At 42.6% G+C, this 27,703-nt stretch overlaps 1 protein-coding gene across 1 annotated transcript in view; it reads left to right on the top strand.

The window, feature by feature from the left end:
• The window catches only part of FRMD4A (FERM domain containing 4A), a 328,482-nt gene that overhangs the window by 97,012 nt on the left and 203,767 nt on the right, over window positions 1-27,703 (top strand). Inside the window, 1 exon segment of the mRNA XM_070381930.1 lies at window positions 8,946-9,011. Coding sequence (XP_070238031.1) covers window positions 8,946-9,011 — 66 coding nt within the window.

Genomic DNA, 27,703 nt, shown 5'->3' on the forward strand with positions numbered 1-27,703 from the left:
GTAGATTGAGATCTTGCTAATCTACTCAAAATGTTGGTCAAGAAAATCATTGTCTTCAGAAGATGCTCTGGCAGCAGTGGGAGCTGAGTGTGATGGCCAGGTCACTCTTCTTTCAGTGTCCAGCTGGTTAGAATGTAATTCAGAAAGCACTGCTGCCTTCCAGGAACCGGACGCCTCACCTGCACTTCTGTTCATGTCTGTTAACCAAACCATAGTATCGTCACTATTCCGTGGTCACTTAGCAGGTGTCTGGGCTTCCCTGGTGGCTCAGCTGGAAAAGAATTCACCTGCAATGCAGGAGACCTGGGTTCGATCCCTGGGTTGGGAAGATCCCCTAGAGAAGGGAACAGCCACTCACTCCAGTATTCTGGCTTGGAGAATTCCATGGACGGTATAGTCCATGGTATCACAAAGAGTCGGACGCAACTGAACGACTTTCATTTTCACTTTCTTTCACTAAGCGGGTGTCTGTGGTGCATAGACAGGGCCCATGCGTGTGGCTTTCCCAGTGTCCTTTTCATCCTATGTAGTTGGCTCTCAGACAGGAGAGTCTGATTGTCACACTCTAGCCCTGGACTGAAATTGCCCCTCTTGGGCCTTGACCTTCTGGATCTTAGACACACCTGTCCGACCTCCATGTCTATAGCTTGTCCTCAGATTGCAGTGTCTTGCTGGAAGAGAAAAAAAGTCCCCTCTTTCCGTACATCCTACAACAGAGCCCTGGCTGGGAGCTCCTCCTCACTGGGATCACATGAGCCCATTAGACGACTGGCTGTCCTCTCCTTTGTCTGTCCCTCATTATCTCAACTTTATGCCCCAAGATTGATAATGAATTTTTTGACCCTCTCACCTGCAGCCCCATCTGGAGAGGATTGAAATGATGGTCCAGAAGGACTCGTGGCTTGATCACACACAGCAGTGGTCTGCAGGGCAGCAGAACTGGGGACTAAAATTGTCCACTTGTTACCAAGTCAGAGCTTGTACTGTTTGCTGCATGACAGTCTAATAAATTGAGAGATGAGTTGTTGGAGCAACGAACAGCCTTTATTCAGCAAGCCAGCAGATCAAAGAGATGGTGGACTCATGTCCAAAAGAACCAGCTTGCTTTAATTAGAATTCAGGCTTCTTTTATACTGAAGGAGATGGGGTGTGGTTGGTTATGGCCAACTTCCTGGTGTTGGAATCCTTTGGTCTTGCAGCTGTCACCATAGTTCTGGTTACAGTGTTGCTATAAAGCTCCAACAAGATAAATGTTCTTCTCTATTTTGCAACTTTTTATCTCTATATGAATAGAAAAGTTATACTTTTAAAGGTCAGAGCCTTGAGAATGGGGTGTCCTGTATATTTCAGACTGTAGGCAGCATTCTTTCAAGCAATGGAATACAAAGGTTAAAGAAAAAGAAACAGATCCAGTATGGAATCAGATTTCTTCTTCCCTGTGACATGCTGGGCCACGGCAGCCCTCTGTTGTCCCCAGCCCTTAGTGCTCCACAGCACCATTACCTCTCTTCCTGCGTTACCAGAGAAAACCCAATTTCCTTTTGCTGGAGGCAGAGAGACCCAGACAGCAGCATCACCACCACCACAATTTGCTTTCCAAAGATCCTCCAGTGAACCACTAACTACACTCATCAAATGCACGCTTGAAGCTCTGAAGAATGCTAGCCTGTTTCAGTTCTTATTACATTGCATTGCCACGTGAATTTGTTTCTGATAAAGACACACATTTAATCATTTTCATCTGGGTTTTATCAGTTCTGACTGTATTCAGCAGCCAAGAACCTCAAGGACACGCCTGTGTGTGTCCTTCTGTACCTCGGAGACTCGTAGTAAAGGCAGAGGTGACATAATTTGCCAGAAGTCATGGAGCAAAGTCAGGATAAGGTTATTCTCCCTGAATCGGGCTTCTGTCTAGTACCTGGTATCTTCTTTCTTTCCATTAGCTTCTTGATTTTAATACAATGTCACTTAAAGACAAAAATAGTAACCATGAGATAAATCAGACAGAGGAAAAATTATAATAAAAAGGACAATATACTTTTCAATTTTTCTTAAAGGTTGTGGGCAGAGGCTCCTCATGCACTTTTACTATGTTATAATATTACAATAGCTTATTATATCTGATATTTCCATAGCACAGGTTAGATGTGGGTAGCAGATGGATGAATATTTTTTAACAGCTTTTAAAAAAAATTAATAATTATTTATTTCTGGCTGTGCTGGGTGTTTGTTGCTGCGTGTGGGCTTTCTCTAGTTGCAGGGAACAGGGACTCTAGTTGCAGAGTTGCGGTGTGTGACATTCTCATTGCGGTGGCTTCTCTTGTGGCCACGGGCTTAGTTGCCTCATGGTGTGTGATCTTCCTGGACCAGGATCGAACCCATGTCCCCTGCCTTGGCAGGTGAATTCTTAACCACTGGACCTCCAAGGAAGTCCCAACGATGAATATTTTAAGCAACTTTTAATTTGTTTACTATCCCTTTCTGTGAGTTTATTTACGGTGGGGTTGACTTTCTCAAGGCTGCTGTGGATGTGCTGTGTTTATCCGTCTCCTGGGTATGACAGCTTCATGATTCTGGAGATTCTGGGATCCTGTGACTTTCTGGTACTTAGGTGAGTCCCTGGTCTTCATTTGTCTGCAGAGGAAACTGAAGGGATGTGACACGTTGAGGTGACCCAGAGAGCAGATGCTCCAACAATGAGTTGCCCTGGGAACTCATCGTCATAAATCTGGAATTTCCTTCTGAGCCACAGAGGGGCCTGGGTCAGAGGGCAGATTGTGAGGTGCTGCTGTCATGCTTCCGGCATCCTCAGGATGCCCCATTCTTTATTGAATTTGTTACAATATTGCTTCTGATTTATGTTTTGGTGTTTTGGCCCTGTGGCATGTGGGATCTTAGTTCCCCAACCAGACATCGAACCCACATCCCTTGCATTGGAAGGCAAAGCGTTAACCACTGAACTGCCAAAGAAGTTCCAATGATAACGTTTTAAAGGATAAGATTTCAGGGTGTTTGGAGGAGTATTGATAGTTTTCCTAAGTGTGCCTTGGAAATGTTAATTCTTTGTTTCATGCAATTCCAATGAGTCTTTAATATTTCTTATTTTATTGCTCCATAAAGTATTATCTCTAGAATGAATGTGAATTGCAACGTGGTGACTTATTAGGCATAGAACAAGGAGTCATGTGCTAGCTGTGAACCTGGCTCTCCTCCCCCTCCCTACACTCCCCCCAGCCCCCAATGTCTTAGTGGTAACAGTTCCAGTATAAATTAATCTCAGGAAATATCATGGTAACATGTGTTAATTTATTTTAATTTTTTAAAAGCATATGTTTTTCTGAATTCAAGATCTGTTACCCTACCGTCTTTGGCACAATATCATTAGTTTTCTATGAAAATATTATTAACGGGGCCTAGGGTTATTTCTTTGTGGTGTGCATAGCATAGTAGACACATTACTTGAGTGACAAGAATAGGGTGGAGCGGACATGCAGGAAATGACTCAGAGAGGGAGAGGGGGCTGTTAGGTGGAGGGAAAGGTGATAATGAGAAGAATATTGAATCTGGGTTTACTTCGTTTTGAATTTGAAGAGAAAATATTCCTAACGGAACATGTTTTCACATGATGAGCTCAGTACCTGGTGCCTCTTCATGTAAAGCTCTTCAAAATCACCCTTTGGGGGAGTTTGTCGTCACTGGTTAGGTAGTTGTTTTTCAGTAACACCCTGCAGAGGGGACCCCTCTGTCATATTGGGACAGACCCCCTCTGCCATCAGGAATATGTCAGGCTCTGGTGGATGGAGGCTCTCAAACACAGATACTTCTAATCCCCTATTTCACATTCTGTGTTCCCCGGACCTCTTCTGGTCACAGTCAAGTTCCCTCCTGCAGGGAGAGAAGGTGGGAGACCTTCAGTCTTAACAGTTCTAATGTCTGTGACCATTGCATTTCTCATTTGTACATTAATTAGTGTGACTTGGTATGTTAAAATCATAGAAAATTGGTACAAATGAGCTTATTTACAAAACAGAAATTGAGTCACAGATGTAGAAAACAAACTTATGGCTACCAAGGGGCGGAGAGAGATAAATTGGGAGATTGGGATTCATGTCTACACACTATTACATGTAAAATAGATAACTAATAAAGACCTACTGTATAGCACAGGGAACTCCATTCGGTGCTCTGTAATGAGCTATATGGGAATGGAGTCTAGAAGAGAGTAGATATATGTATGGCTGATTTTCTTTGCTCTACATTAGAAACTAATACAACATTATAAATCAACCAAACTCTAATTAAAAATTAATTTTAATATCTCACAGGCAATCTAAAATGAATTTGCTGAGAAGGAAACCTCTCAAGCCCCATTTCCTATAGCTGACCTCAAGCAGAGTCCTTCATTTTTCCAGATAAAGTTTCTTTTTCACATTTTTTAACTGAAAAAGAAAGAAAGATGTGAGGTCGTATTTGGGTGGAGGACCACCCATAACCCTACTACCCCAGCACATCAATTATTTTATTTTTGCCTCTTAATTCCCACAATTTTATTGGCTACCTTTATAGTAGACAGTTCATATTCTGCTGTGTTCACTTAAGCTTGTATCATACATGCATTTCTATGTTTGTGCATAATTTTCGTGATTCACTGTATGTCTTAACAGCAAAGTTGGATAAATGGAGCGGACACCTTATTTCCAAAATAACACTATTCTGTGTATCCTTTGGCATCACAGTGCACTTGGCAGGCGTCTGCTTGGTATAGAATTGTTCTGTAACAAGTCGATTCATGGCTGGAGAGGTAGCCAGCTGACATCTGCAAGAAGCCTTGTTCTCCGAAAGGATTTCCTTTGAGGGTAATGCCAGCCCTCCAGTTGTGCCCGAGCAGCTGAAAATGAGAACAAGGAAAGCAGTATTAGTTTGCAATTGTTAGTATTCAGAAGAAAATTTCACTGTGCCTGGGAAGCCAGACAAAGCTACAGATGTCCAGCCGCTCTCTCTCTACACACACCCAGGATGGCAAACCTTTTCTCAGCTGATGATGAAAGCAGGATGCACCAATTTCCCTCCATGTGGAACAACAAACAGGTCTCCTTTTTGAGGAAAAAAAGAGCCACAGCTGTGCTGTCAAAAGAAAGTTGTGCTTTCAAAAACATGATGATTCAAAGTTGAGTTTCTCTTTAGACTCACTTCTCTGTGCAGATTTTTCTCAGAGGCAGTTTGCCTTCCAAAAGAGAAAGTGAAGTTGCTCAGTCATATACAACTCTTTGCAGCCCAATGGGCTGTAGCCCACCAGGCTCCTCCATCCATGGAATTTTCCAGACAAGAATACTGGAGTGGGTTGCCATTTTGTTCTCTGGGGGATCTTCCTGACCCAGGGATCAAACCTGGGTCTCCCGCATTGCAGGCAGATGCTTTACCATCTGAGCCACCAGGGAACCAAATTTCCTATTAGAGTAGGGAGTGTGCTTGTAAATCCCCCAAGATTTAGTTGTGAGATTTTGTTTAAGGGAAGAATGAAGTTGGAAGATCCTTGGGTAGATCTTAACATCTGAATGTACTGCTACTTCTTTAAATGTCTGAGCAGATAAGATGAGATGCAGGGATTGGAATTGTATGTTTCCGATGAAAATGAGACTCAGGTATGAGAGTCTCAGACTTTAGATATGGGTATGAACTCAGGGTCACATCACAGTTTGCAAGTTTGGAAATATTTTGAGAAAAATGGTAAGGCTACCTCTATGGCCGTGAGTAGAACTTTATTTGATATAGTAATGTCTCTTGGATACCAATTTTCCTTGGTTTTTATACAACTTATTAGAATGTGAGTAAGTAACTCAAGAACATGTTTATACCCTTAACCGTTTACAATAAAAAGAAGTTCAAAACTTTGTGTTTTATATGTGGAAAGGACAAACAGAATTTCTTAAAATTCCTTAAAATTGTCCTTAGCTTTGAAGTTGTTGTATAATACAAGGAACTCAACCTGGTGCTGTGTGACAGCCTAGAGGGATAGGATGGGATTGGGGAGGGTGGGAGAGAGGTTCAAGAGAGAGGAGATATAGGTATACTTATGATTGATTCACACTGTTGTATGGCAGAAACCAATACAACATTGTAAAGCAATTATCTGCCAGTTAAAATAAATTTAAAAATTAAAAAATGTTGTCCCCACCCTTCAGAAAATTTTCTCAAACAATATTAATAAAGGTTTTTAAAGGAATTCAAAAATCATATTTACGATGGTTGTAGCACTCGCCTTCCTAGAACTCCCTCTCTGTTGACCTTGAGTTCGTCCTAATAAGAACTCAATTGCTGAAAATCTAAAATGTTATCCAAAATGCCTGTGCAGTTGCTGTCAGCTTCCCTATTGAATCGTGAACATTTTGGGTGTTCTTTTTTGTTAAAAGAATCATTTATACAATTTGGTATGACAGCATATATTTTAGCATAATTTAAAATTATAGTAGCTTTCTTTGATCTTAGATTGGGCAATGATTGAAATGAAGCTGATGGATTTTTTTTTTCAAGCCAAGTTTTTTATTCACTTTGTAAAAGTTTTCCTTTTTAAAAAATTGAGATATAGTTGGCTTATAAGATTATATTCAGGCATGCAGCATAATTTGATATTTGTATATGTTGTTAAGTGATCACCAGAATAAGTCTCGTTAACATCTATATAAGTTTCAAAATTTTTTTCTTGTGATGAGAACTTTTGATATCTGCTGTCTTAGCAACTTTCAAATATACAATATTGTATTATTCACTATAGTCAGCAGACTGTACAGTACATGCCCAAGTCTTATTTATTTTAACTGGAAGCTTGTACTCTTTGACCAGCTTCACCCAGTTTCCACCCCCGACCCCATTCTCCTGTTTCTGGCAACCACCACCATGTTCCCAGTATCTAGCAGTTCATGGCTTTTTGGTTTCATTGGTTTATTTTAGATTCTACACGTAAGTGAAATCATACAGTATTTTTTTCTGTCTTGACTTATTTTACTTAGCAGAATGCTCTACAAGTGTATCCACATTGTCATAAATGGCTACATTTCCTTTCTTATGGCTGAATCATATTCTTATGAATAACTATGAGTGATAATATGACTTGATGGAAGCATGAATAATACTATGACTTGGTTGGCTTCTTTGAAGGAAGGAGAAAGAATTCTCTTGTAGGAATAGACAACAGCTTTGCTCATGCCAGTGGTCAGGGAAGGAGCCAGGTTGGGCAAGGAGAGAGGAGGCTGCCTTCTCCATGTTTCCCGGAGAAAGCGCTCCTGAGAACGTACTGTGATGCCCATGAAGTGAGGCAAGGCTGGAATTAGTCCATGTTCATCTTTCCTTTGGGTCTGCATGACATGGCTGATAGCTGGGGAAAGAGAAGGTGGCTTCAGTGGGGGCTACAGCCATATGTAAAGCCAAAGACTGGAAGGAATCTTGGAGTCTTCTGGTCCAGGCAGCTGTGTTGGGGTGGCTCGTATTCACTTGTGAGCATAGTTGTTATCTTTTCAGGAATTCTGTGCTCCAGTTGTAAAACATAGCCATTATTAACACTAAATTATATAAACTTACAGTTAAATAAGTTATGTTGAAACAAAGTTAATACATACTATAATAACTAAGTAAATCAATTTAACACGTCCTAATTATTTTACTGGCCTTTGCTAGGATCTCCATTCTTGAAGTGGTATGTATTAGGTTTTTCTTGTTTTGTTTCTACTTACTAGATTACTGGTTTATTGTTGTTGTTCTTACCACTGAGATTCTTTACCAGTGAGCCACCTGGAAAGCCCCACTGGTTTATTATAAAAGGATGAAACCCAGGAACAGCCCGATAGAAGAAATGCATAGGGAGGTTATGGGGGAGAGGCATGGAGCTTCCCTGCCCTCTCCCAGCATCATTCTACCTGGAGGTGGTGTGTTTTGTCTCTGTCTGTTAGAAACACTCTGCATGTTGTCCTGACAGTTGCTTGAAATCAGACGTGGTGAAGCTTCTTGGAGCAGCAAGAGTCTTTTGGTTAGAATGGTGGCTGTCTAACATCTCCCAGAAAGCTTGATCTTCAGAGGATTTCCTTTGAGGATGATGCCAGGGCTCCAGCAAATGCTACAAATTTGGAAGCATTCTGAAATCTTTTTCCTTCCAGAAAGCTGATTGTTAAACATTTACCATTGCTCCCAGTGGGCCCACCTACTCGTTTTAATAACTGAGATCGGGGTGCAGAGATGAACAGAGGCTTGTTCAAGGTCCTGCAGCCAATAACCAGCATGGTTAAGACTTGACTTGGTCTCCTGCTGCCTGCCAAGATGCTCTTTCTATTGTACAGATATGTTATTGGTGAAAGGCACAAGGGTGAGAGGTCAAGTTCAGCTGTGAGCTTTTATCTCCAGGGTTCCTGTAACATAAGTGATAGCTCTGTAGGGACTAGGGTCATACCTGAGGAGGGGGGATGATTAACACAGAAATCAAGATCAGTTGCCAGTGGGGTGGTCATTTGCTCCCTGTGATCAAATAGGGGAACGAGTTGGGAGGTGGCCCAGACCAGATACTGAACTGTGACCCTAATGCACAGTGACAAAATTGTTGAAGAGTGACTCAAGAAGGAAGAACTATTACCACCTGATATTACGTTACATATGCATTTGCTAGTTTATTTTACATCTCCCCCATAAAGATGTAACCTCCGTGAGAACAGGCACATACCTAGTCTTGTGTGCCGCTATGCACCAGCTCCCAAAATAGTACCTGGCGCATAGAAAATGTTCAATAAATATTTTTGAATGAATGAATGAACCAGTCCTGCCATTTCTTGGCCTTATAGTCTCCAGCTCCCAGGGAAGGTTTTGCCCAGAGGAATGTGCCTGCCGTCATCCAGCATGGGGACCCTCTAACCTTGTGAAAGGCCACTAGACTCTTGGTGACCATCATTTGTCTTTCTTCTTAGATGACGGAGGGCCGTCGATGTCAAGTACATCTTCTTGATGACCGGAAGCTGGAACTCCTAGTTCAGGTAAATGACTCTTGGCTAACTTTCTAAGTTTTTTCTGCGACTGATGCAGTTCAGATATTGATTCAGCTGAAGGGTGGGTGAGAAAATAAATCATTTTAAAATCTCTATTAAAATCTCTGAGAGAAGATTGGGGCACACCTTGGTGTTTTTGTGTGTGTGTGTGTGCAAGCACACGGGCTTGCACGCTATTTTTGTTCGTTCTGCTTCTTTGTACTGGACCCCTAAGGCATTCAAGGCCAGATATAGATCAAACCTATTGTTACAAATCTCTAGAAAAGGAAATTCCACAACTGCCATTAGCTAATCTTTCTGAATGAAAGGAGTTGGCTATAGTATAACCTAGAGAACTCTTGCTACAAGACTGATTTTGTCATCTTCCTTGCTCGAGTTATAGAAAACAGTTTATTATTTTCAAGTCAAGCCTTCATAGGTGTGACAAAGAAGAGCAATCTCCTGACTCAGTCTTCTCTCTAAAGGCTGAGTAATTCCTACTCCCTCCCAGAGGTCATCATTGCCATCACTGTTGATTGTCTATATGTTAGTTGACACATAGGAAATCATTTATCCCCAAAGAACTTATCCATGGCAGAGAAGTCAGAGCAGGCATTAGAATCCAGGCATTAGAATTAGTCCATTAGAAATGGACCCTGGTTTTGTTCAGCTTCAAAAAATAACGTATCATTGTTTTACTCAGAGCCCTAAAGAATGGTGAAATTTCCAAACTTGATTTAAAGAACTTAATTCCAAATCTCTTGTTCACCTCCAACTTTTCTAACCATATTTGCTTAATATTCTCCAGTGTCTATCATATTCTTAGGCTAGTGCTCCTTAACCTCCATCGTATTTGCCCTGGAGATGCTGCTGTTCATCAGTGGGTTGAAACAATGCCCACATGCTCATTCACAAGGGAAAACTATGCTCCCGTGGGGAGATTTACATAGAGGCACTCAAATCTCATGTTCCCGTGTATGTGCTGCTCAGATTTGAAAATGGTCAAACTGCTAACTTCTTAAGAGTGACTACTTTTAATAAGATTTCTGTTTTAAAGGTGTTGCAAATGCAGTGTAGGAAAGAGACAAACTGTGGGAAGAAGCTCAAAACCACAAATAACAGTTCAACTCCTATTCTCATTTTGGTAGATTTCTTTCCAGCACTTTTCATATTTGTATTTCTTACATAGTTGCAATCATGTGTGACTAATTCTCTGTATTTTCTTTTTTCACTTAATGTTGTCTTTCATTAGCCTTTTCCAAGTTACTGAAAATTGTCGTCTTTGTGAATAGCTTCATAAATTCCAGAAATGGATATTCCATTAGTATTGAGTCACTTAACTCATTTAGGTCCATTGAAGGTTTCTTTACAATTTTTCCACTATTACATTTTTACTATTTCTACTAAATGTTGTGATTAATTTATCTACCCTTGTACTGTCCTCCCATGTTTTGGATTATGTCCTTGTTAGACTAGATTCGGAGGACCACAGGCTTATTAAGAGTTGAAACTTTGGCTTGGGTTGGAGGGTGGGGCAGTGGATAAGACTATAAGGTGAGCAAGATCTCTTCAGTTAGCAGCGTCACAAACTGATAAAGCACTTGGAGCTCTAAACGGTTAAGAGTCAACTTGAGCTGCTGAGAGGTGAGTGGTCTGGTGTGTTTTAGACGCTTTTTAACATCAGCTCTTAGAGGCTTAGAAAGCAGCTACCCTCTTAAACAGGAAATGACACCTCAGTGGCAGTGAAATGACAATCGGTTGGCCGATTTGCTCTGGGGAAGTATGGTTGGGGGCATTTGAAGTAGTCTCAAGTCACTGAAAAGAGATGCAGTTATTGATGTGCAGCAGTTTTGGAAAGGGCATTTTCAAATGCCCTTGAATTGGACCAAATAAGAGAAGTTCACACTCTTCCCATCTTCCCACACTTTTCAGAACATGCTTCAAATGTTACTCCCTCTTCCTGGAACACTCCTTCCCATGCCCTCACCTCTGTCCCTGGATAGTTTCTGTTAAGCTTTCAGTTCCCAGATTCGAAGACACTTTTCCCTCTAAGACTTTCCCTGAAAGCCCTTTGTCTGGGTAAAACCCAGTCCCCCAGGTCTGGGTCTTAACCATTACCCAACCAGACTTGTGTCTGCTCACCCACACACAGTAAAGCTGGTTCCTGAAACAAGATTGTGGTGAAGTGAAGTGCAGCATTTACAGCAGGTACTAAGGGCTTCCCTGTGACTCAGCTGGTAAGGAATCCGCCGGCAATGCAGGAGACCTGGCTTCAATCCCTGGGTTCAGAAGATCCCCTGGAGAAGGGAAAGGCTACCCACTCCAGTATTCTGGCCTGGAGAATTCCATGGACTGTATAGTCCATAGGGTTGCAAAGAGCTTGACATGACTGAGCGACTTTCACTCACCAAGATAGTAGTCCAGGCAGCTAATGCTTGACAGACCTGAACACCCCAAGGGCTTTCAGGGAATGGCTTTAAAACACATGGTGAAGTTGTGATCAATGTGTGGACTTTCTTCAGATTGGTTTGTAGTGGGGTAATTGGAAGTCAGCATCATCAGCTTTCCGGTTCCAGCCAGCCTGGGGTCTTTGTGATTTGTGGTCAGCATAGAGTTAACTTCTTCCACCTGGTGAGGGGGTGGGTTAGTATCTACAGAGCAACTCAAAGGCTATGGCTCAGAATATTATCTATGGTCCTTAGGTTCTTGGCATTGTTTAATGGCTGAGCTATTGTTATTTTATCTTGCTTATTTCCCTTGTTTCTGTATTTTCTCACTTCTGTGATTAAATTTACTTTCTGGAATTTGGAGCAGGCTGACGTTCTTCTATAAATAAGAGGCAGGCAGAGGACATGGTCAGTGGGGCGGGGGGGGGGGGTGTCTGTCCTGGGAAGACCCCCTGCTGACAGTCCTGCGCTGTGACATTAACTTTCACCCTTGCCCCTGAGCTTTCCCTCTTACTGTCACAACTCATCACGACTCACTGTCATGGCCTGTTTACTTGGCATTTCCCAGGGCCATCAACAGTGTGAGGGCCGGGTCTGTGTCATGGTCACTGTGTAGCCCCAGCACCCAGCCCAGGGCCTGGCACATAGGTCACTAAATAAATCCTTGTGAATGAAAAAATGGGCAAATCCTAAGATACTCTGGAAGTACCTCCCCAAGGACTATAGAACCAATTGCTTTGAGTTTAGCAAAAAAAAAAAAAAAAAAAAAGTGGAAGCAACCTAAATGTCCATTGACAAACAAATGGATAAAGATGTTCTACATATATACAAAGGAATGTTAATCAGCCGTAAAAAAGAACAAAATGACGCCATTTGCAGTGAAATGGATGGAGACTGTCATACTGAGTAAAGTAAGTCAGAGAAAGACAAATATCATATGATATCGCTTGTATGTGGAATCTAAAAAAAAAAAAAAAATTACTGATGAACTTATCTACAAAACCAGAAATACACAGATGTGGAAAACAAACTTCTGGTTACCAAAGGGGGAGGGGATAAATTGGATGTTGGGATTGATATATACAAACTACTATATATAAAATGGGTAGCTAATATGGATCCTCCAGTCCTATCACTTCATGGCAAATAGATGGGGAAACAGTGGAAACAGTGTCAGACTTTATTTTTCTGGGCTCCAAAGTCACTGCAGATGGTGACTGCAGCCATGAAATTAAAAGACACTTACTCCTTGGAAGGAAAGTTATGACCAACCTAGACAGTATATTAAAAAGCAGAGACATTACTTTGCCAAGAAAGGTCCATCTAGTCAAGGCTATGGTTTTTCCAGTGGTCATGTATGGATGTGAGAGTTGGACTATAAAGAAAGCTGAGCACTGAAGAATTGATGCTTTTGAACTGTGGTGTTGAGAAGACTCTTGAGAGTCCCTTGGACTGCAAGGAGATCCAACCAGTTCATCCTAAAGGAGATCAGTCTTGGGTGTTCATTGGAAGGACTGATGTTGAAGCTGAAACCCAGTACTTTGACCACCTGATGGGAAGAGCTGACTCATTGGAAAAGACCCTGATGCTGGGAAGGATTGAGGGCAGGAGAAGAAGGGGACGACAGGGGATAAGATGGTTGGATGGCATTACCGACTCGATGGACGTGGGTTTGGGTGGACTCCAGGAGTTGGTGATGGACAGGGAGGCCTGGCGTGCTGCAGTTCATGGGGTCACAAAGAGTCGGACACAACTGAGTGACTGAACCGAACTGAACTGAACTGAATAAGGATCTACTGTATAGCACAGGAAACTCTACTGAATGAATACTCTGTGATGATCTATATGGGGCTTCCTTAATGGCTTCCAGTTCCAGTTCAGTCTCTCAGTCATGTCCAACTCTTTGCTAAGTCTCTTCAGTCGTGTCCAGCTCTGTGCGACCCCATAGACGGCAGCCCAACAGACTCCCCTGTCCCTGAGATTCTCCAGGCAAGAACACTGGAGTGGGTTGCCCTTTCCTTCTCCAATGCATGAAAGTGAAAAGTGAAAGGGAAGTTGCTCAGTCGTGTCCAACTCTTCGTGACCCCATGGACTGCAGCCCACCAGGCTCCTCCGTTCATGGGATTTTCCAGGCAAGAGTACTGGAGTGGGGTGCCATTGCCTTCTCTGGTCCGACTCTTTGCAACCCCATGAATCGCAGCACACCAGGACTCCCTGTCCATCACCAACTCCTGGAGTTTACTCAAACTCACGTACGTCAAGTCGGTGATGCCATCCAGTCATCTCATCCTCTGGCGTCCCTTTCTCTTCCTGCCCCCAATCCCTGCCAGCATCAGGGTCTTTTCCAATGAGTCAACTCTTCGCATGAGGTGGCCAAAGTATTGGAGTTTCAGCTTTAACATCAGTCCTTCCAATGAACACCCAGGACTGATCTCCTTTAGAATGGACTGGTTGGATCTCCTTGCAGTCTAAGGGACTCTCAAGAGTCTTCTTCAACACCACAGTTCAAATTCATCAATTCTTCAGCACTCAGCTTTCTTCACAGTCCAACTCTCACATCCATATATGACCACTGGAAAAACCATAGCCTTGACTAGACATAACTTTATTGGCAAAGTAGTGTCTCTGCTTTTTAATATGCTGTCTAGGTTGGTCATAACTTTCCTTCCAAGGAGTAAGTGTCTTTTAATTTTATGGCTGCAGTCACCATATGCAGTGATTTTGGAGCCCAGAAAAATAAAGTCTGACACTGTTTCCACTGTTTCCCCATCTATTTGCCATAAAGTGATAGGACTAGATGCCATGATCTTAGTTTTCTGATTGTTGAGCTTTAAGCCAACTTTTTCACTGTCCTCTTTCACCTTCATCAAGAGGCTCTTTAGTTCCTCTTCACTTTCTGCCATAAGGGTGGTGTCATCTGCATATCTGAGTTATTGATATTTCTCCCGGCAATCTTAATTGCAGCTTGTGCTCCTTCCAGCCCAGCATTTCTCATGATGTACTCTGCATATAAGTTAAATAAGCAGCGTGACAATATACAGCCTTGATGTAATCCTTTCCCGATTTGGAACCAGTCTGTTGTTCCATGTCCAGTTCTAACTGTTGCTTCCTGACCTGCATACAGGTTTCTCAGGAGGCAGGTCAGGTGGTCTGGAATTCCCATCTCTTTCAGAATTTTCCACAGTTTATTGTGATCCACATAGTCAAAGGCTTTGGCATAGTCAATAAAGCAGAAATAGATGTTTTTCTGGAACTGTCTTGCTTTTTCGATGATCCAGCAGATGTTGGCAATTTGGTCTCTGGTTCCTCTGCCTTTTCTAAAACCAGCTTGACCATCTGGAAGTTCATGGTTCACATATTGCTGGAGAATTCTCCTGGCTTGGAGAATTTTGAGCATTACTTTACTAGCATGTGAGATGAGTGCAACTGTGCAGTAGCTTGAGCATTCTTTGGCATTGCCTTTCTTTGGGATTGGAATGAAAACTGACCTTTTCCAGTCCTGTGACCACTGCTGAGTTTCCCAAATTTGCTGGCATATTTAGTGCAGCACTTTTGCAGCATCATCTTTCAGGATTTGAAATAGCTCAACTGGAATTCCATTACCTGCACTAGCTTTGTTTGTAGTGATGCTTTCTAAGGCGCACTTGACTTCACATTCCAGGATGTCTGGCTCTAGGTGAGTGATCACACCATCGTGATTATCTGGGTTGGGAAGATCTTTTTTGTACAGTTCTTCTGTGTATTCTTGCCACCGCTTAAATGGTAAAAAAAAAAAAGAAAATCTGCCTGTGATGCAGGAGACCCAGATTCAATCCCTGTGTTGGGAAAAATCCCTTGGAGATAGGAATGGCAAACCACTCCAATATTCTTGAGAGGAGATTTCCACGGACAGAGGAGTTTGGTGGGCTACAGTCCATTGGGTCATAAAGAGTCAGACACAACTGAGCAGCTAGAACTTTCACTTTCAGTGACCTATATGGGAAAAGAATCTTAAAAAGAATGGATATATGTATAACTGATTTCACTTTGCTGTACAGTGGAAACTAACATACATAATGGTATAAATCTATACTCCAATAAAATTCATTTTAAAAATATGAAGAAGAAGATGGTTGTTTTGAGACATTAGTCTTCTATCTTCTTGGTCAGCTGGCTTTCCAAATAAAGTTGTAATCCTTGCCTCAGGAAAAAAAAAATGAAGAAGAAATGATTCTAAACTCTCATATATTATTACAATATGAGTTTCAACAGAACTTGGAGAAACAAGGATGGACAAAAGCCAACTTAAATATATGACTTTTCTTTGTATCCTACAAACTACTGTAGCCCAGGATTGTACTTTTTTGACAGGAGCTTTAGGGGATTCCCTATTCTCGAATTCACTGGGACCCATCTCTAAGTTATTAATAGCATATAATATTTTGACTTGGAACCTTTTTTTAAACAGCTTCATAGGCTGAGAACCTTGTAAGTTGTTTAGTCACCAGTATTATGCATATTAAATGCTAAAGTTTTTGCCATTGTTAAGAACAGTTCCAGAATATTTGCAATAAGCTGTAGACTGAGCAGTACCCTTCCTAATCTTTTGATCTGGTGGGGAAGGGTGGATGTTTCCTACGCTGACCTCACAGGGGTTAAAAGATGGAGAGGCAAGTTTAGAGGAAATGGTCATCTTTCACAAAGATTAAAACAGGTTTACACACAAGGATGAAAGAATGAAGGGCATTGATAATAGCAACAGACATGGGACGTCCAGCTTTTCAGCCACTAAAGATTAGGACAAGAGACTCATCCAAGGCTAGACCACAGACCTTCAGAAGCAGCACAGTTTCCAGCCGCAGAAGTGGTAGAACACTGGGCTAACTAAGAATCAAAATGTAACCAGAATTGCTTTGTATCAGAAGGATGCTGGTAATCAGACAACTACAGAGATTATTTCCTGCACCTGTGCAAACCTGGCCACTGTGATGGAAGCATTTCCCTTCTAAGGGTTACAGAGCAAAATGGCCATAATCCCCACATTGAAGGTTTATTACGAAACCCTTTTGAGATTGCCAAGTGGAATCTGCACTTCTAAGTTCCTGATGGTGTTGAGTAAATCCCACATTACGTGTACAGGGGAAAGAACAGAGGTCAAGAATTCACATACAGGAATATTAATATTCAGAAGGCTCATCCCTCAATCCACAGGCAGGTTCCTGTCACCCACGATATGACCACGTGATGCCCTAAGTCACTGAATTGCACTTACGGACAGCTGAAACCATGCTGTGACACAAAGATGTGATTTAGTAACAAGTCAACCCTTCAGCTTTGGTCATCATTGGGTGAACTTTGTCCAGCCACATCGCACTCGCATTCAACAGAGTCAATGGCATTTTCTCCATTGCACCAAATTGTTTCAACCTTTTAGAAACGTACTTGAAAAAGCCTGAATCAAAATACAAGAGGCCACCATCATGGACTTTTCTCAACCAACCTTTTGATACTTCTATAACCAGTCAGGAGGGTGCCATGCTTGTTTTGTATTAAACTGAACTCGCATCTGGCCTTCATATAGTTATTCCTTTAAAATGACTTTCTTCACTTTTTTCTGATCTGAGTGTGTATTTAAGGGAACATTTTGGAAGCAAAGAAAGAGAAATGAGCTTTACTCTTAGTGAGAATCATTTCAATAAGACAGAGAGGAATTTCCTGACAGTGAGGGTCAGTGGGTGGAGGACTGGAAGCTGTTAATGGGAAGATTCCAGGCTCGCTCTTTTGAGTTTCTTAAAAAATACAATAGATTTTCACTAGATTGGAATGGCTGAGGTGTGGTCCTTCCTTTTTAGGGTCTCTTGAGGCTTATGATACTGTGTGAGGGCTTGTCTTAGGAAGACAAGCCAATGAGAGAAAAACAGATATGTACCTTCTACTTCCAGAGATGCCTCGTGTCAAGGTCTTTCCCGGTTCTTTGGATGAGTGGGTATTATGCTCATGGCAGAATTTCCTCCCTTTGATGAGAGAGCACACCAGAGTCTTCTCCATCCCCTGCACAGAGGGAACTGCCCAGTGATGTGGGGTGAATCCTAAGATTACTGTCTCTCTCTTCTCTGACCCTATCTCTAAGTGGCCATTGGCATCATATTTATAACTATTTACTTGCGTTAAAATAGAGGAACGAAGTATCCTGTGATTCTGAGAAATGGAGCAAACTTAAACAAGTCAGTGTGTTTTCAAGAGAATTAAAGATAGTAGCTGGACTATTCTTGTGTATCACATAGTGTCCCTAATCCTGATAAAACCAGTGGGACAGAAACATCAAGGGAGATTTAAAGCTACACTGTGGGGTACAGTTGGAGCCCTTGAAATGTGGCCAGTCCCAATTAAGATGGACTGTGACTGTAAAACAAGCACCAGATTCTGAAGACTTCATTTTTTTTAAATAAAATATCTAATTAATGATTTTCATATCAGTGATTCCATGTTGAAATAATATTGGGCTATGTGAGATGAAAGACAATACATAATTAAAATTAATCTCACCTGTTTCTTGTTCCTTGTTTCATGTGGCTAACTAAAAAACATGAAAATTTCCTATTAGGCTTCCATGATATTTCTGTTGGGCAGCTATCTCTGAAGGATAAAGAGTAGATCATTTAAGCAAGAAAAAAATTATAAACTTAATAGACTTGTTTAAGTTTATCCAAATTTCCTATTGAACGACCTCTATAATAATGATGGCACTTTACAGAGTTTCTCTGGAGCATATCTTATTTAACCTTCACGTTAACTATGTAAATAAGATGCTAACTCAGATGGAGAAACAGAAACTCAGACAGGTTGATTAACTTGCTCAAGGGTCACAGAGTAATATACGCAGCTGGAACACCACTCCTCTGACATTTCAGCCTATTCTCTTTCATTGCACAAGTAAGAAATATATACGATTAATACCAGACTTGTGAGACGGTTTATGGGATACATGGCTCTCATGTTGGCCCCAACACCAGCTTCATAAATGACTAGAATTAAAGACTTAAAGCCTTCTCTCAGGGCTTCCCTGGTGATGCTCAGTGGTAAAGAATCTGCCTGCCAGTGCAGGAGGCACAGGTTCGATCTCTGGTCCAGGAAGATTTCACATGCTGCAGAGCAGCTACGCCCATGTGCCATAGCTAGTGAGCCTGTGCTCTCGAGCCTGGGGGCTGCAGCTACTGAGCCCACGTGCCACAGCTGTAGAGGCCCCTGCACCCTAGAGCCTGTCCTGCACAACAGGAGAAAGCACTGTGATGAGAAGCCTGTGTACGGCAGCTAGATAGTAGCCCCCGCTTGCCTCAACTAAAGAAAAGCTCATGAAGCAACAAAGACCCAGCACAGCTACAAATAAATAAATAAAAGTTTAAAAAAACAAACCTCATCTCAGATCGAGAACTGAACTCAGATGGGCTTCCTGGGGTTGTTTTGTTTCTTTGAACTCAGTTTCTAATCAATAAAGTCAAGATACGCAGATTTGACACAGGATTAAGAGTTTCAACATCTTGTCTAAGCCTGAGGGTATCAGGTATGAGAGAACCTTTGCAGCAGATTTAATAATTCTTGGATTCTCATCACTTTCCTCTGCCTGACAAAGATTCTAGTGATACCGGCTTAAAGATAAAGTAAGTTTATATAGCCTCTGAATAAAGCAGCCTTGAAGGCAAAGTAATATTCTTATGTATAATGGGCTTTAAAATGCAACCTGTACATGACTTTTTCAGAAATCTGGAAGTCTGATAGTGTTGCATGGGATAAATGAACAAGCCCTGAGTTTCCTCTGTGTGCAAACACACGTTCATATTCACCCTCAGCCCCCATCCTTAGCTACTTCCATGGTTTATCATGTTCTTCTATAAAAATGCAAAGGATTATTTTCTATCAAAGAAGCCAAGAATTTCCCCAAAACGCACTTTGCCGAGAAAAGAAATACACAGAGTTGATTCCATATCTTCTCAGCCGAGAAGGGTGGTCTGCTTTGCTAGCTGGCCCGTCTACTAAAGCGAGGGCTGGCCGGGCCATCTGCTCCTGTCTGGACTGAAGTCACCAGGAGGTGCAGTCTCAGTCAGGGGTGGGAAGCCCTGTGCAGAGCTGGGAGCAGACCGAGGGCCCTGGGTGTTCTGGACCTTCTGTCTGGGACCTCCCAGGCCCCCAGGCCGCCTCATAAAACAAGAGCCAGCGGGGTCAGGCAGCAGTGCTGTGGGCTGATCTCAGAGTCACTGCGATGGCCATCATCATTTATTAAGCTTCTGGCTGCAAAGCTGGGCATGCGCCCAAATGAGCCAAACAGATGTCTTCCCCGCCCCTGGGGGTGGCTGATAATATTTAACATCTTAAAGGCACATCATGAAGCAAATAGATGTTAAGGTATAGATCACAGACGGAGGACATAGTGGTATGTAATGGTCACTCTACGTGGAATCAAAATTAGTGGCTTGGAGGAATAAGAAATAGTCCTTAAAGTATACCCTTGGGGGCCACAAGCAGCTCAGCAGTTTCCGCCTCTGGCGAGAGGAGGGAGGGACCTCTTTTTGCATGGAGGGCCTTTATGGAAAAGTTGGGGAGCTCTGCTCTGCTTGATAACCAAAGCGAACCCCAGTCTCCCTGTGGGGCTGTGACAGAGGAGTGTCAGGATTCAGCAGGTTGTGCAGTCATCCAGGGGCCACACCCAATACACTCACCCCACCATACAGGCACACACAACTCCAGGAGCAGCCAGCTCAGGGCAAGGAGGAGAGACCAGGTTCCAGGCAGTTGAGGTCCAGGCTCTGGTTCCTTAGCAACATCCCCTTCTTTGCTTCCTTCCCCACCTTACCCTCCTTCCACCCCAGCCCTCCTTTTCTGTAGGCCATTCTCCCTTGATGTTCATTTTAACCGGTTTTTTAAGCATATCACTTGGAATACTTTGAAATGGCCAGTGTTGGCTGATTACGTCCTACTGAAAAGACAGTTTTATGGGGTTCAAACTGTGTGGGGGGCAAGAAAGGGAATTTCAGGAGAGGAAGACAGGGCGACACCTTACCTCCCAGAAATGACCCTCTAGAAAGTTGATTTTTGTGGCTTTGTTTTGTGTGTGTGTGCGCTACTGCTGAGTTGTTTTGTTGATCCTTTTACAAAATCATTTCCACAAATTCTCCAAGGTGACCCAAAGCAGTGTTGGCAGAAAGGAGCCTTGGGAGACAGGTGGGGACTGTGGGCTCTCTGGTGTAGCCTTTCTGCCCAAGACGGGTGAGAAAGGTGAGGGGCAGAAACAAGCTTAACACCCAATGCAGGTCAGCAAAATGTGAATAATTGTGTCACTAGGGGAAAGATACACAGAAAACACGTGTGTGTGTGCACCCCCAGCCCAAGAGAGTGTGGAGATGGAGAGAGAGCTGGCCATCTGGAAAGGATGGCTTCACGGGAACCTGGGTATTAACAAATCTGGGTGTTTTCTGTTTTTCACCCACAACTCACATTAATTTTTGGCTCATTGCTCGACTTGAATTGCACTTGCTCATTTCATAAAGCTCTATTATTCATCTTTCCCTGTGCTGCAGAGATGTCAGTGTGCCTCCCTTTGCAGCAGAAGGTCATGTCTAGAGGTGGGCTGGGCGACTTTTTGCACATCCGGGGTATTCTTACTTCTGCAATGGGCTGTGTGTTCTCCACTGGCTGTAACAGCGCCCCTTTCTCTGTGCAGTTATACCAAGGGCACCCCATTCTCCCTTTATAAGGAGCGGGTGCAGGAGGATTTGGAGAGACAGAGCTGTGCATCCTGGCAGCCTCTGCTGCAGCTTGTCCCATCCTGCCCAGAGATGGAGGGGAGGAAGGGAGAAGGGGGAAGAGGTGGTGAAGGGATCAGAGGTCTGGGAAACTCTCGGCTGCTCTGTGCTCTTCCCTGTCTCTCCCACCCCTGCGGCCCTGCCCCAGAGCCCTTGAATCTCTCTACTTGCCAGTTTGTTCACTTGCCTGGTGAAGAACCGACAATTTAGTTACCAAAGCAACACAGAAGATTTCCAGATCTTGCCAAAGCCCCCATCTCATACATCAAGCCACCTGCTGGGTGCCAGCAGACAGCAGAGATATTGCAGGTTGGGTTCTGAGGACTAGAACATATCAAGTCGCATGGTGTTTTTGTGTCCTAAATTTTATAGATATAAAATTTATGTTTCATTTGCTTTATCTTTTAGGTTTCACACATAAGTGAAAACCTACAGTGTTTTTCTTTCTCTGTCTGACTTACTGCACGACATATAATACTGTGTGGGTCCATCCATGTTGTTGCAAATGGCAACATTTTCATTCTTTTTTATGGCTGAGTAATGTTCCATAGTGTGTGTGTGTGTGTGTGTGTGTGTGTGCATCACAACTTCTTTACCCATTCATCTGTTGATGGCCACTTAAGTTGCTTCCATTATCTTAGCAATTGTAAGTGATGCTGCTCTGAATATTAGAGTGCATATATTGTTTCAAATTAGTATTTTCATTTTCTTCAGCTATAAGCCCAGGCGAGGAGCTGCTGGGTCACATGGTAGTTCTGGTTTTAGGATTTTGAGGACGCTACTGTTTTGCACAGTGAATGCACCGACTTACATCCCCACCAGCACTGGTGCTGCTGCTACTGCTGCTAAGTCGCTTCAGTCGTGCCCGACTCTGTGACCCCATAGACGGCAGCCCACCAGGCTCCCCCGTCCCTGGGATTCTCCAGGCAAGAACACTGGAGTGGGTTGCCATTTCCTTCTCCAATGCCTGAAGGTGAAAAGAGAAAGTGAAGTCACTCAGTTGTGTCCGACTCTTAGCGACCCCATGGACTGCAGCCTACCAGGCTCCTCCATCCATGGGATTTTCCAGGCGAGAGTACTGGAGTGGGGTGCCATTGCCTCCTCCGAGCGCTGGTGCTGGTGGTTGCCTTTCTCCACATCCTTGCCAACGGTTGTTATTTGTTGTATTTTTAATGGCAGCCATTCTATAACAATATGGAATCACTATGTTATACACCTGGACTTAATATAATACTGTAGATCAACTTTGATTTTATAATTTCTGTTTACACTATACTGTAGTCTAAGTGTCATGTAAATGGAGCAAGTTTGAACCCCTCTGGCTTGTCCCTTACCCCTGACAGGGTTCACCTGAGGGGGCTCAACAGAGCCCTCAGGGTTTAGAAATCACTAGATAGAAACCAGCTGATAAAAAAATATAAGTATCCTTTACTTTATGCAAATGAACACATTCCCAAACAGTTCAATATGATTCAAGCTTTAATTCCCAAAGCCAGTTTTTAATGCTTTGGGAAATTTTATGGCTTAGTGATTCATCATCAGTGTAGTTAACTGAGTACTTCTTTCTGTGCCAAATTGTTCTAAGTGTTCCATATGTGCTGAATCATCAGATGATAATTAACTCCATTATTCTTCCCATTTTTCAGATGAGGAAATTTCAGCATAGAGCAGTTAAGTAACTTATTCAGGATGGCACAGCAGGGAAAGAGTAGATACCTGATTCAAAATTAGGCTGTATGGCTCTGGGGAAGAGCAGCTTATCACTGATACACTGACAGCACAGATTCAAGGGCCAGACAGCCTGGCTTCAAAACCTGGCCAGAATTTAAATCAGTCAAGGTCCCGGAGTTACCAGCCTGATGCTTAGTAGCTCCATCACCTTGGCCAATTGTCCAGCCTCTTTAAGCTTCAGTTTCCTTATCTGTAACCCGGGAATCAAAACTGCCTCCAATCTTCCTGCCAATTTTATCTATACATTAATTTTAGAACTTGCCTCATGGAGCTATGATTAGGATTCAATGCATTAGAACATATAACATGCTCAGAAGATTTCTCCGCACATCTCGGGCCATCCGATGCCCAAACTGGACCACTTAGTAGCTATGGTAACCTGGGCAAGCCTCTTCCTTTGCTACCTCTTTGTAAAATGGAATTGTTAACTACCTTGGCCTCTGGGGAAATGCTATATAATTTGTGGTGTAATTATTCCTAGTAATTTGGTATTCCTTGCGACTCTGTACAAGGCTTTATGGAGTATTTCTAGAGTGCAGTGCAAGTTCGCTTGACAAGGGATGGGGTTGCGTGTCGGTCAAAAATGGCTTAATTGCTTAACCTTTTAGGCTTCCTGACACATGGTCCCCCGAGCCTTTTATGGACAGTGGTTATCACTTTTAATCCTCCCAGTGTCATATACAACTCATGTGACAAGGTCGTAGAGGACAGAGGGGGCTTCCTAGGTGGTGCTAGTGGTAAAGAATCTGACTGCCATTGCAGGAGACACAGGAGATGTAGGTTTGATCCCTGGGTCTGGAAGATCCCCTGCAGTAGGAAATGGCAACCCGCTCCAGTATTCTTGCCTGGAAAAATTCCATGGACAGAGGAGTATGGCTAGAGTCTGTGGAGGCGCAAAGAGTCAGACACGACCAAACGACTGAACACACACACACACACACACACAGAGGACAGACAGGATGTAAGTGGAAATGTATTCATGCCAAGTACTGATAACCATCTAGATGAGTGAATGCAGTTGTAACTTCCAACTATGTCAAAGCTTGCTAAGCGCTTGTCACTCTGGGGAATAAAATAGGGGAAAAAAAAAAAGATTTTGATGGTTGCAACCCAGTCTCTTATAAATGACCCTATCTATAATACTTTACACTGAAATAATCTTGAAGCCTAATTTTATACAAATGGATGATATTGACTGTGAAATGTGGTAGGGTAAGAACTGAAGGCGAGCATGATTCCTCGTAAACAAGTTCGTGATTGGTTTCCCAGCTCATTACTCATGGTCTCAAGTTCTCACAAGTTCTCGCATTAACTGTTATTTCCCACTAAGGGCTGTATCCTTTCCAGGGGATGTGGTGCGCTAGCCAGATTTTGTAGCCCAGAGCGGGATGGACATTTTTGGGCATTCAGTTGCATTCTTTGCTACTCTGCAAGTCTCAGAAGAACTTGTGCCTAACCAGGGCTGCTAGAATACCAGCCATCTGAGATCATTCCCAAGAGAACTGCCTGGCTCCAGAAACGCCTAACTGCCAGTTCAAAACTGGTCACAACTTTTTCCTTGAGGGGAAGAGGATTTTAAAATCCCATGTGACTTCCTTTGACAGCGGCTTGAATGAATACAGTGATTCTTTTTTAAAACATTTTATTTTATATCATAAAATAGTTGATTAAAATATTGTGTTAGCTTCAGGTGTAAAGTGACTCAGTTATATATACACATGTATCTATTCTTTTTCATGTTATTTACCCATTTCGGTTGTTACAGAGTATTGAACAGGGTTCCCTGTGCTACACAGTAGGTCCTTGTTGTTTGGTTATATGTTTTAAATATAGCTGTGTGTACATGGCAGTCTCAAACTCCCCATCTAAGTACAGTGAATCTTACATTTTAAATTGTTGATGGATGCATTGCTAAATTAAAGCTAGCCGGATGTCAGTATTATAAAAATTGTTGATTAACCTTCCTTACCCTTGTAATAGACTCAGTGATTTTTAAAATGACAGAGAGAATATCAGTGGATTCATACAAAGGTATGTTGGATTGTACTAATCCTCCAAATGATTCCAGGTCTCCATTTCATTTAAGAGTATATCTATAACAGAATCAGAGAGGTGTGACCAGATAACTGCCTTTTCGTTTACCTTTCAGAGGTGAATAAAATGATATATAAACCAATGAATGCTATGATACCAAGCTGCCTCCAGCATTCAGTTGGCTTTGTCAAATACACACACACACACACACACACACTATATTTTAGAGAGTAGCGCTGCCCTGTGACCCTGAGTTCAACAGCTGCGCTCTCACCAGATTGTATTCAGAAGCGTGAAAACAATCATCTTTCTGTTCAGCTTCACTTTGAGCTCCAGATTAAATGCAGTTACTTCTCCGGAAGTTCTCAGGCTCCTGGACTCCACTGGTCACGTGCTGGCTGCAGCAACTCCAAGTAGCGCATCTTCACGCAGCCACGTTCCAAAGAAGGAAGGGAGTTTCTCCTCTTGTAACTCTTTTATCGTGAAAGACAAACCTTCTCTGTTCCCTACTTCCCTCCCCACCCCACACTCTGTTGGTTCATATTCATAGATCTGAGCTAGTCCCTGACAAGGTGAACAGAAATGATGTGGTGGGCATAAGCCAGGGCTTCTCAAAGTGTAGTCTGAGATTGGCAGTGGCAGCATCACTTGGAAATCACGTTAGAAATGCAGATTCTCTGGTTCAGCACATCCCTGGTGGAACCCGGTGATGGAGCCAGCATCTGGTTCTATGCAGCCCGCCATGGGAGCCTGCATGCTCCCAGGCACACTGCATACTAAGATAGCAAGAATCTAACGTGGAGGAGAGTGCAGGCCTGTATGCCTTTCCAGAGTTCCCCTCTGGGGCTCATAGTTAGGGTCAGTGTGAGGCAGTGGTTCGCAGACTTTGGAATTTAAGGAACCGTAAAATGTAAAGAAAAAAGAAAAGTAGGGCTTTTTTTTTTTTGATCAAGTAAGAATATTTAAAAATATTGCTGAATACATTAACCTTCATTTTTGTAATAAAAAAGAAAAAAATACCAAAAATAATAGACAAGGAGAATAAAGAGCAGTCCTTTAAGTGTAGGATACCTTTTGCTTTATAAAATGTTTACGTACATTAATCTTATTTTCCTTGTTTCACCACTGACCCATGGAAAAATGGATCAGGGCTCCGGAGCCATTGATGTGATAAAGTTCGTACTCTGGATAAAGTAAAAATCCTGACCCGCCCCCCTTCCTGTGGATGGTGTGTGGGCTTAGGAAACATTTATCTATATGAACCTCAGCTTTCTTGTTGCTAACATGGGAATTGTAATAACTACCTTGCAGGATTGTGGTGAGAATTAGAAATAATGAAATCCGGCACCCTCTTCTCGGGGGCCCTATGGTGGCTGCTTTCATTGAACAAATGAATAGATGAACAAATTGCTTTCAAAATAAGAACTTCTCGAGTCTTCAAGTTAGCACTTCTGTCCTCGTTTACTTGTGGCAAAAGGGACGGCCAGATTATTTTTCAGTGACTCAAAGCGTAGGGACTTTAAAGATATACTTTAAAAAGAGAGAGAGAGGAGGGGGAACATAGGAGAGGGCACAAGCTCATGAAGTTATTCTAGGGATAATCATTTTAATTCCTAAAATCCAACCAACATTGAGCTTGGTTGTTTTTTAGCCCCCAAACACGTCTGTCTTCAAGTGTTCAGCTGCGTAATAACAGCCCATTTGTGACTGACAAAGCCTCTGGTTGTGACACTCACAGCAGCAGTGTCACCTTGGGGGAGCTAACATGGGGGAAAGAGGCTGCAAACCTGAAATGTGATTCTGGCCCCAGTACTTGGAGTTAGTGCCGACTCCTCTCATCCCCAACAAGACCACCCGCCCTTCAGAGACCAGCCACAAGCGTGGGGGTCCCCAGTCACCCTGCACTTCTGACCAGCTGGCTGTAAATGTGGGGGTTCCCATCACCCTCTGAGGTTCAGGAATTCACCAGGATGACTCATGAAACTCAGGAAAGCATGGTACTCAGGATTATAAGATTTTATTGTAAGGGATACAAATCAGAACCTGCCAGTGAAGAGACTCATAGGACAAGGTCTAGAGGGTCCCAAATGCCAAATTTCCTTGTCCCCTCCCGGTGGAATCAGGACACATCACTCTGTCAGGGCAGCTGTGTGTGTGCCTACCGGGAAGCTCCATTGAGCATCACTGTCCAGGGTTTTATTGGGGTTCCACTGCAGAGGCATGACTTTTCTTCATTTTTTATTGAAGTATAATAAAACATATAACATTGTTTAAGGTATACACTGTGTTGATTTGGTATATTTATATATTGCAATATGAGTACCGTTAGCCTCTTAGCAACTTTGAAGTTTATAGTACAGTGTTGTTGACGATAATCTCTATGCTGTGTGGACTATTATGTATAGAATGGATAAAAAACAAAGTCCTTTTGTATAGCACAGGGAACCATATTCAACATCCTGTGATAAGCCATCATGGAAAAGAATTTATATATACATATATATGTACACAGGCATGTATGATTGAATCACTCTTCTGTACAGCAGAAATTAATACAACATTGTAAATCGACTCTACTTCAATAAAATGAATTTTTAAAAAATGTTCTTGATGTTTAAAAAGCTTAAAGGAGAAAGAAAGGAGAGAAGAATGCTGTGTCCTAAAGCCAAATGAATCGGAACCTCACTGAAAAGCCTCTGCAGACTTCCTCAGA

The sequence above is a fragment of the Bos mutus genome, chromosome 13, assembly GCF_027580195.1.
Source record: "Bos mutus isolate GX-2022 chromosome 13, NWIPB_WYAK_1.1, whole genome shotgun sequence".
Classification (NCBI taxonomy): Eukaryota; Metazoa; Chordata; class Mammalia; order Artiodactyla; family Bovidae; genus Bos; species Bos mutus.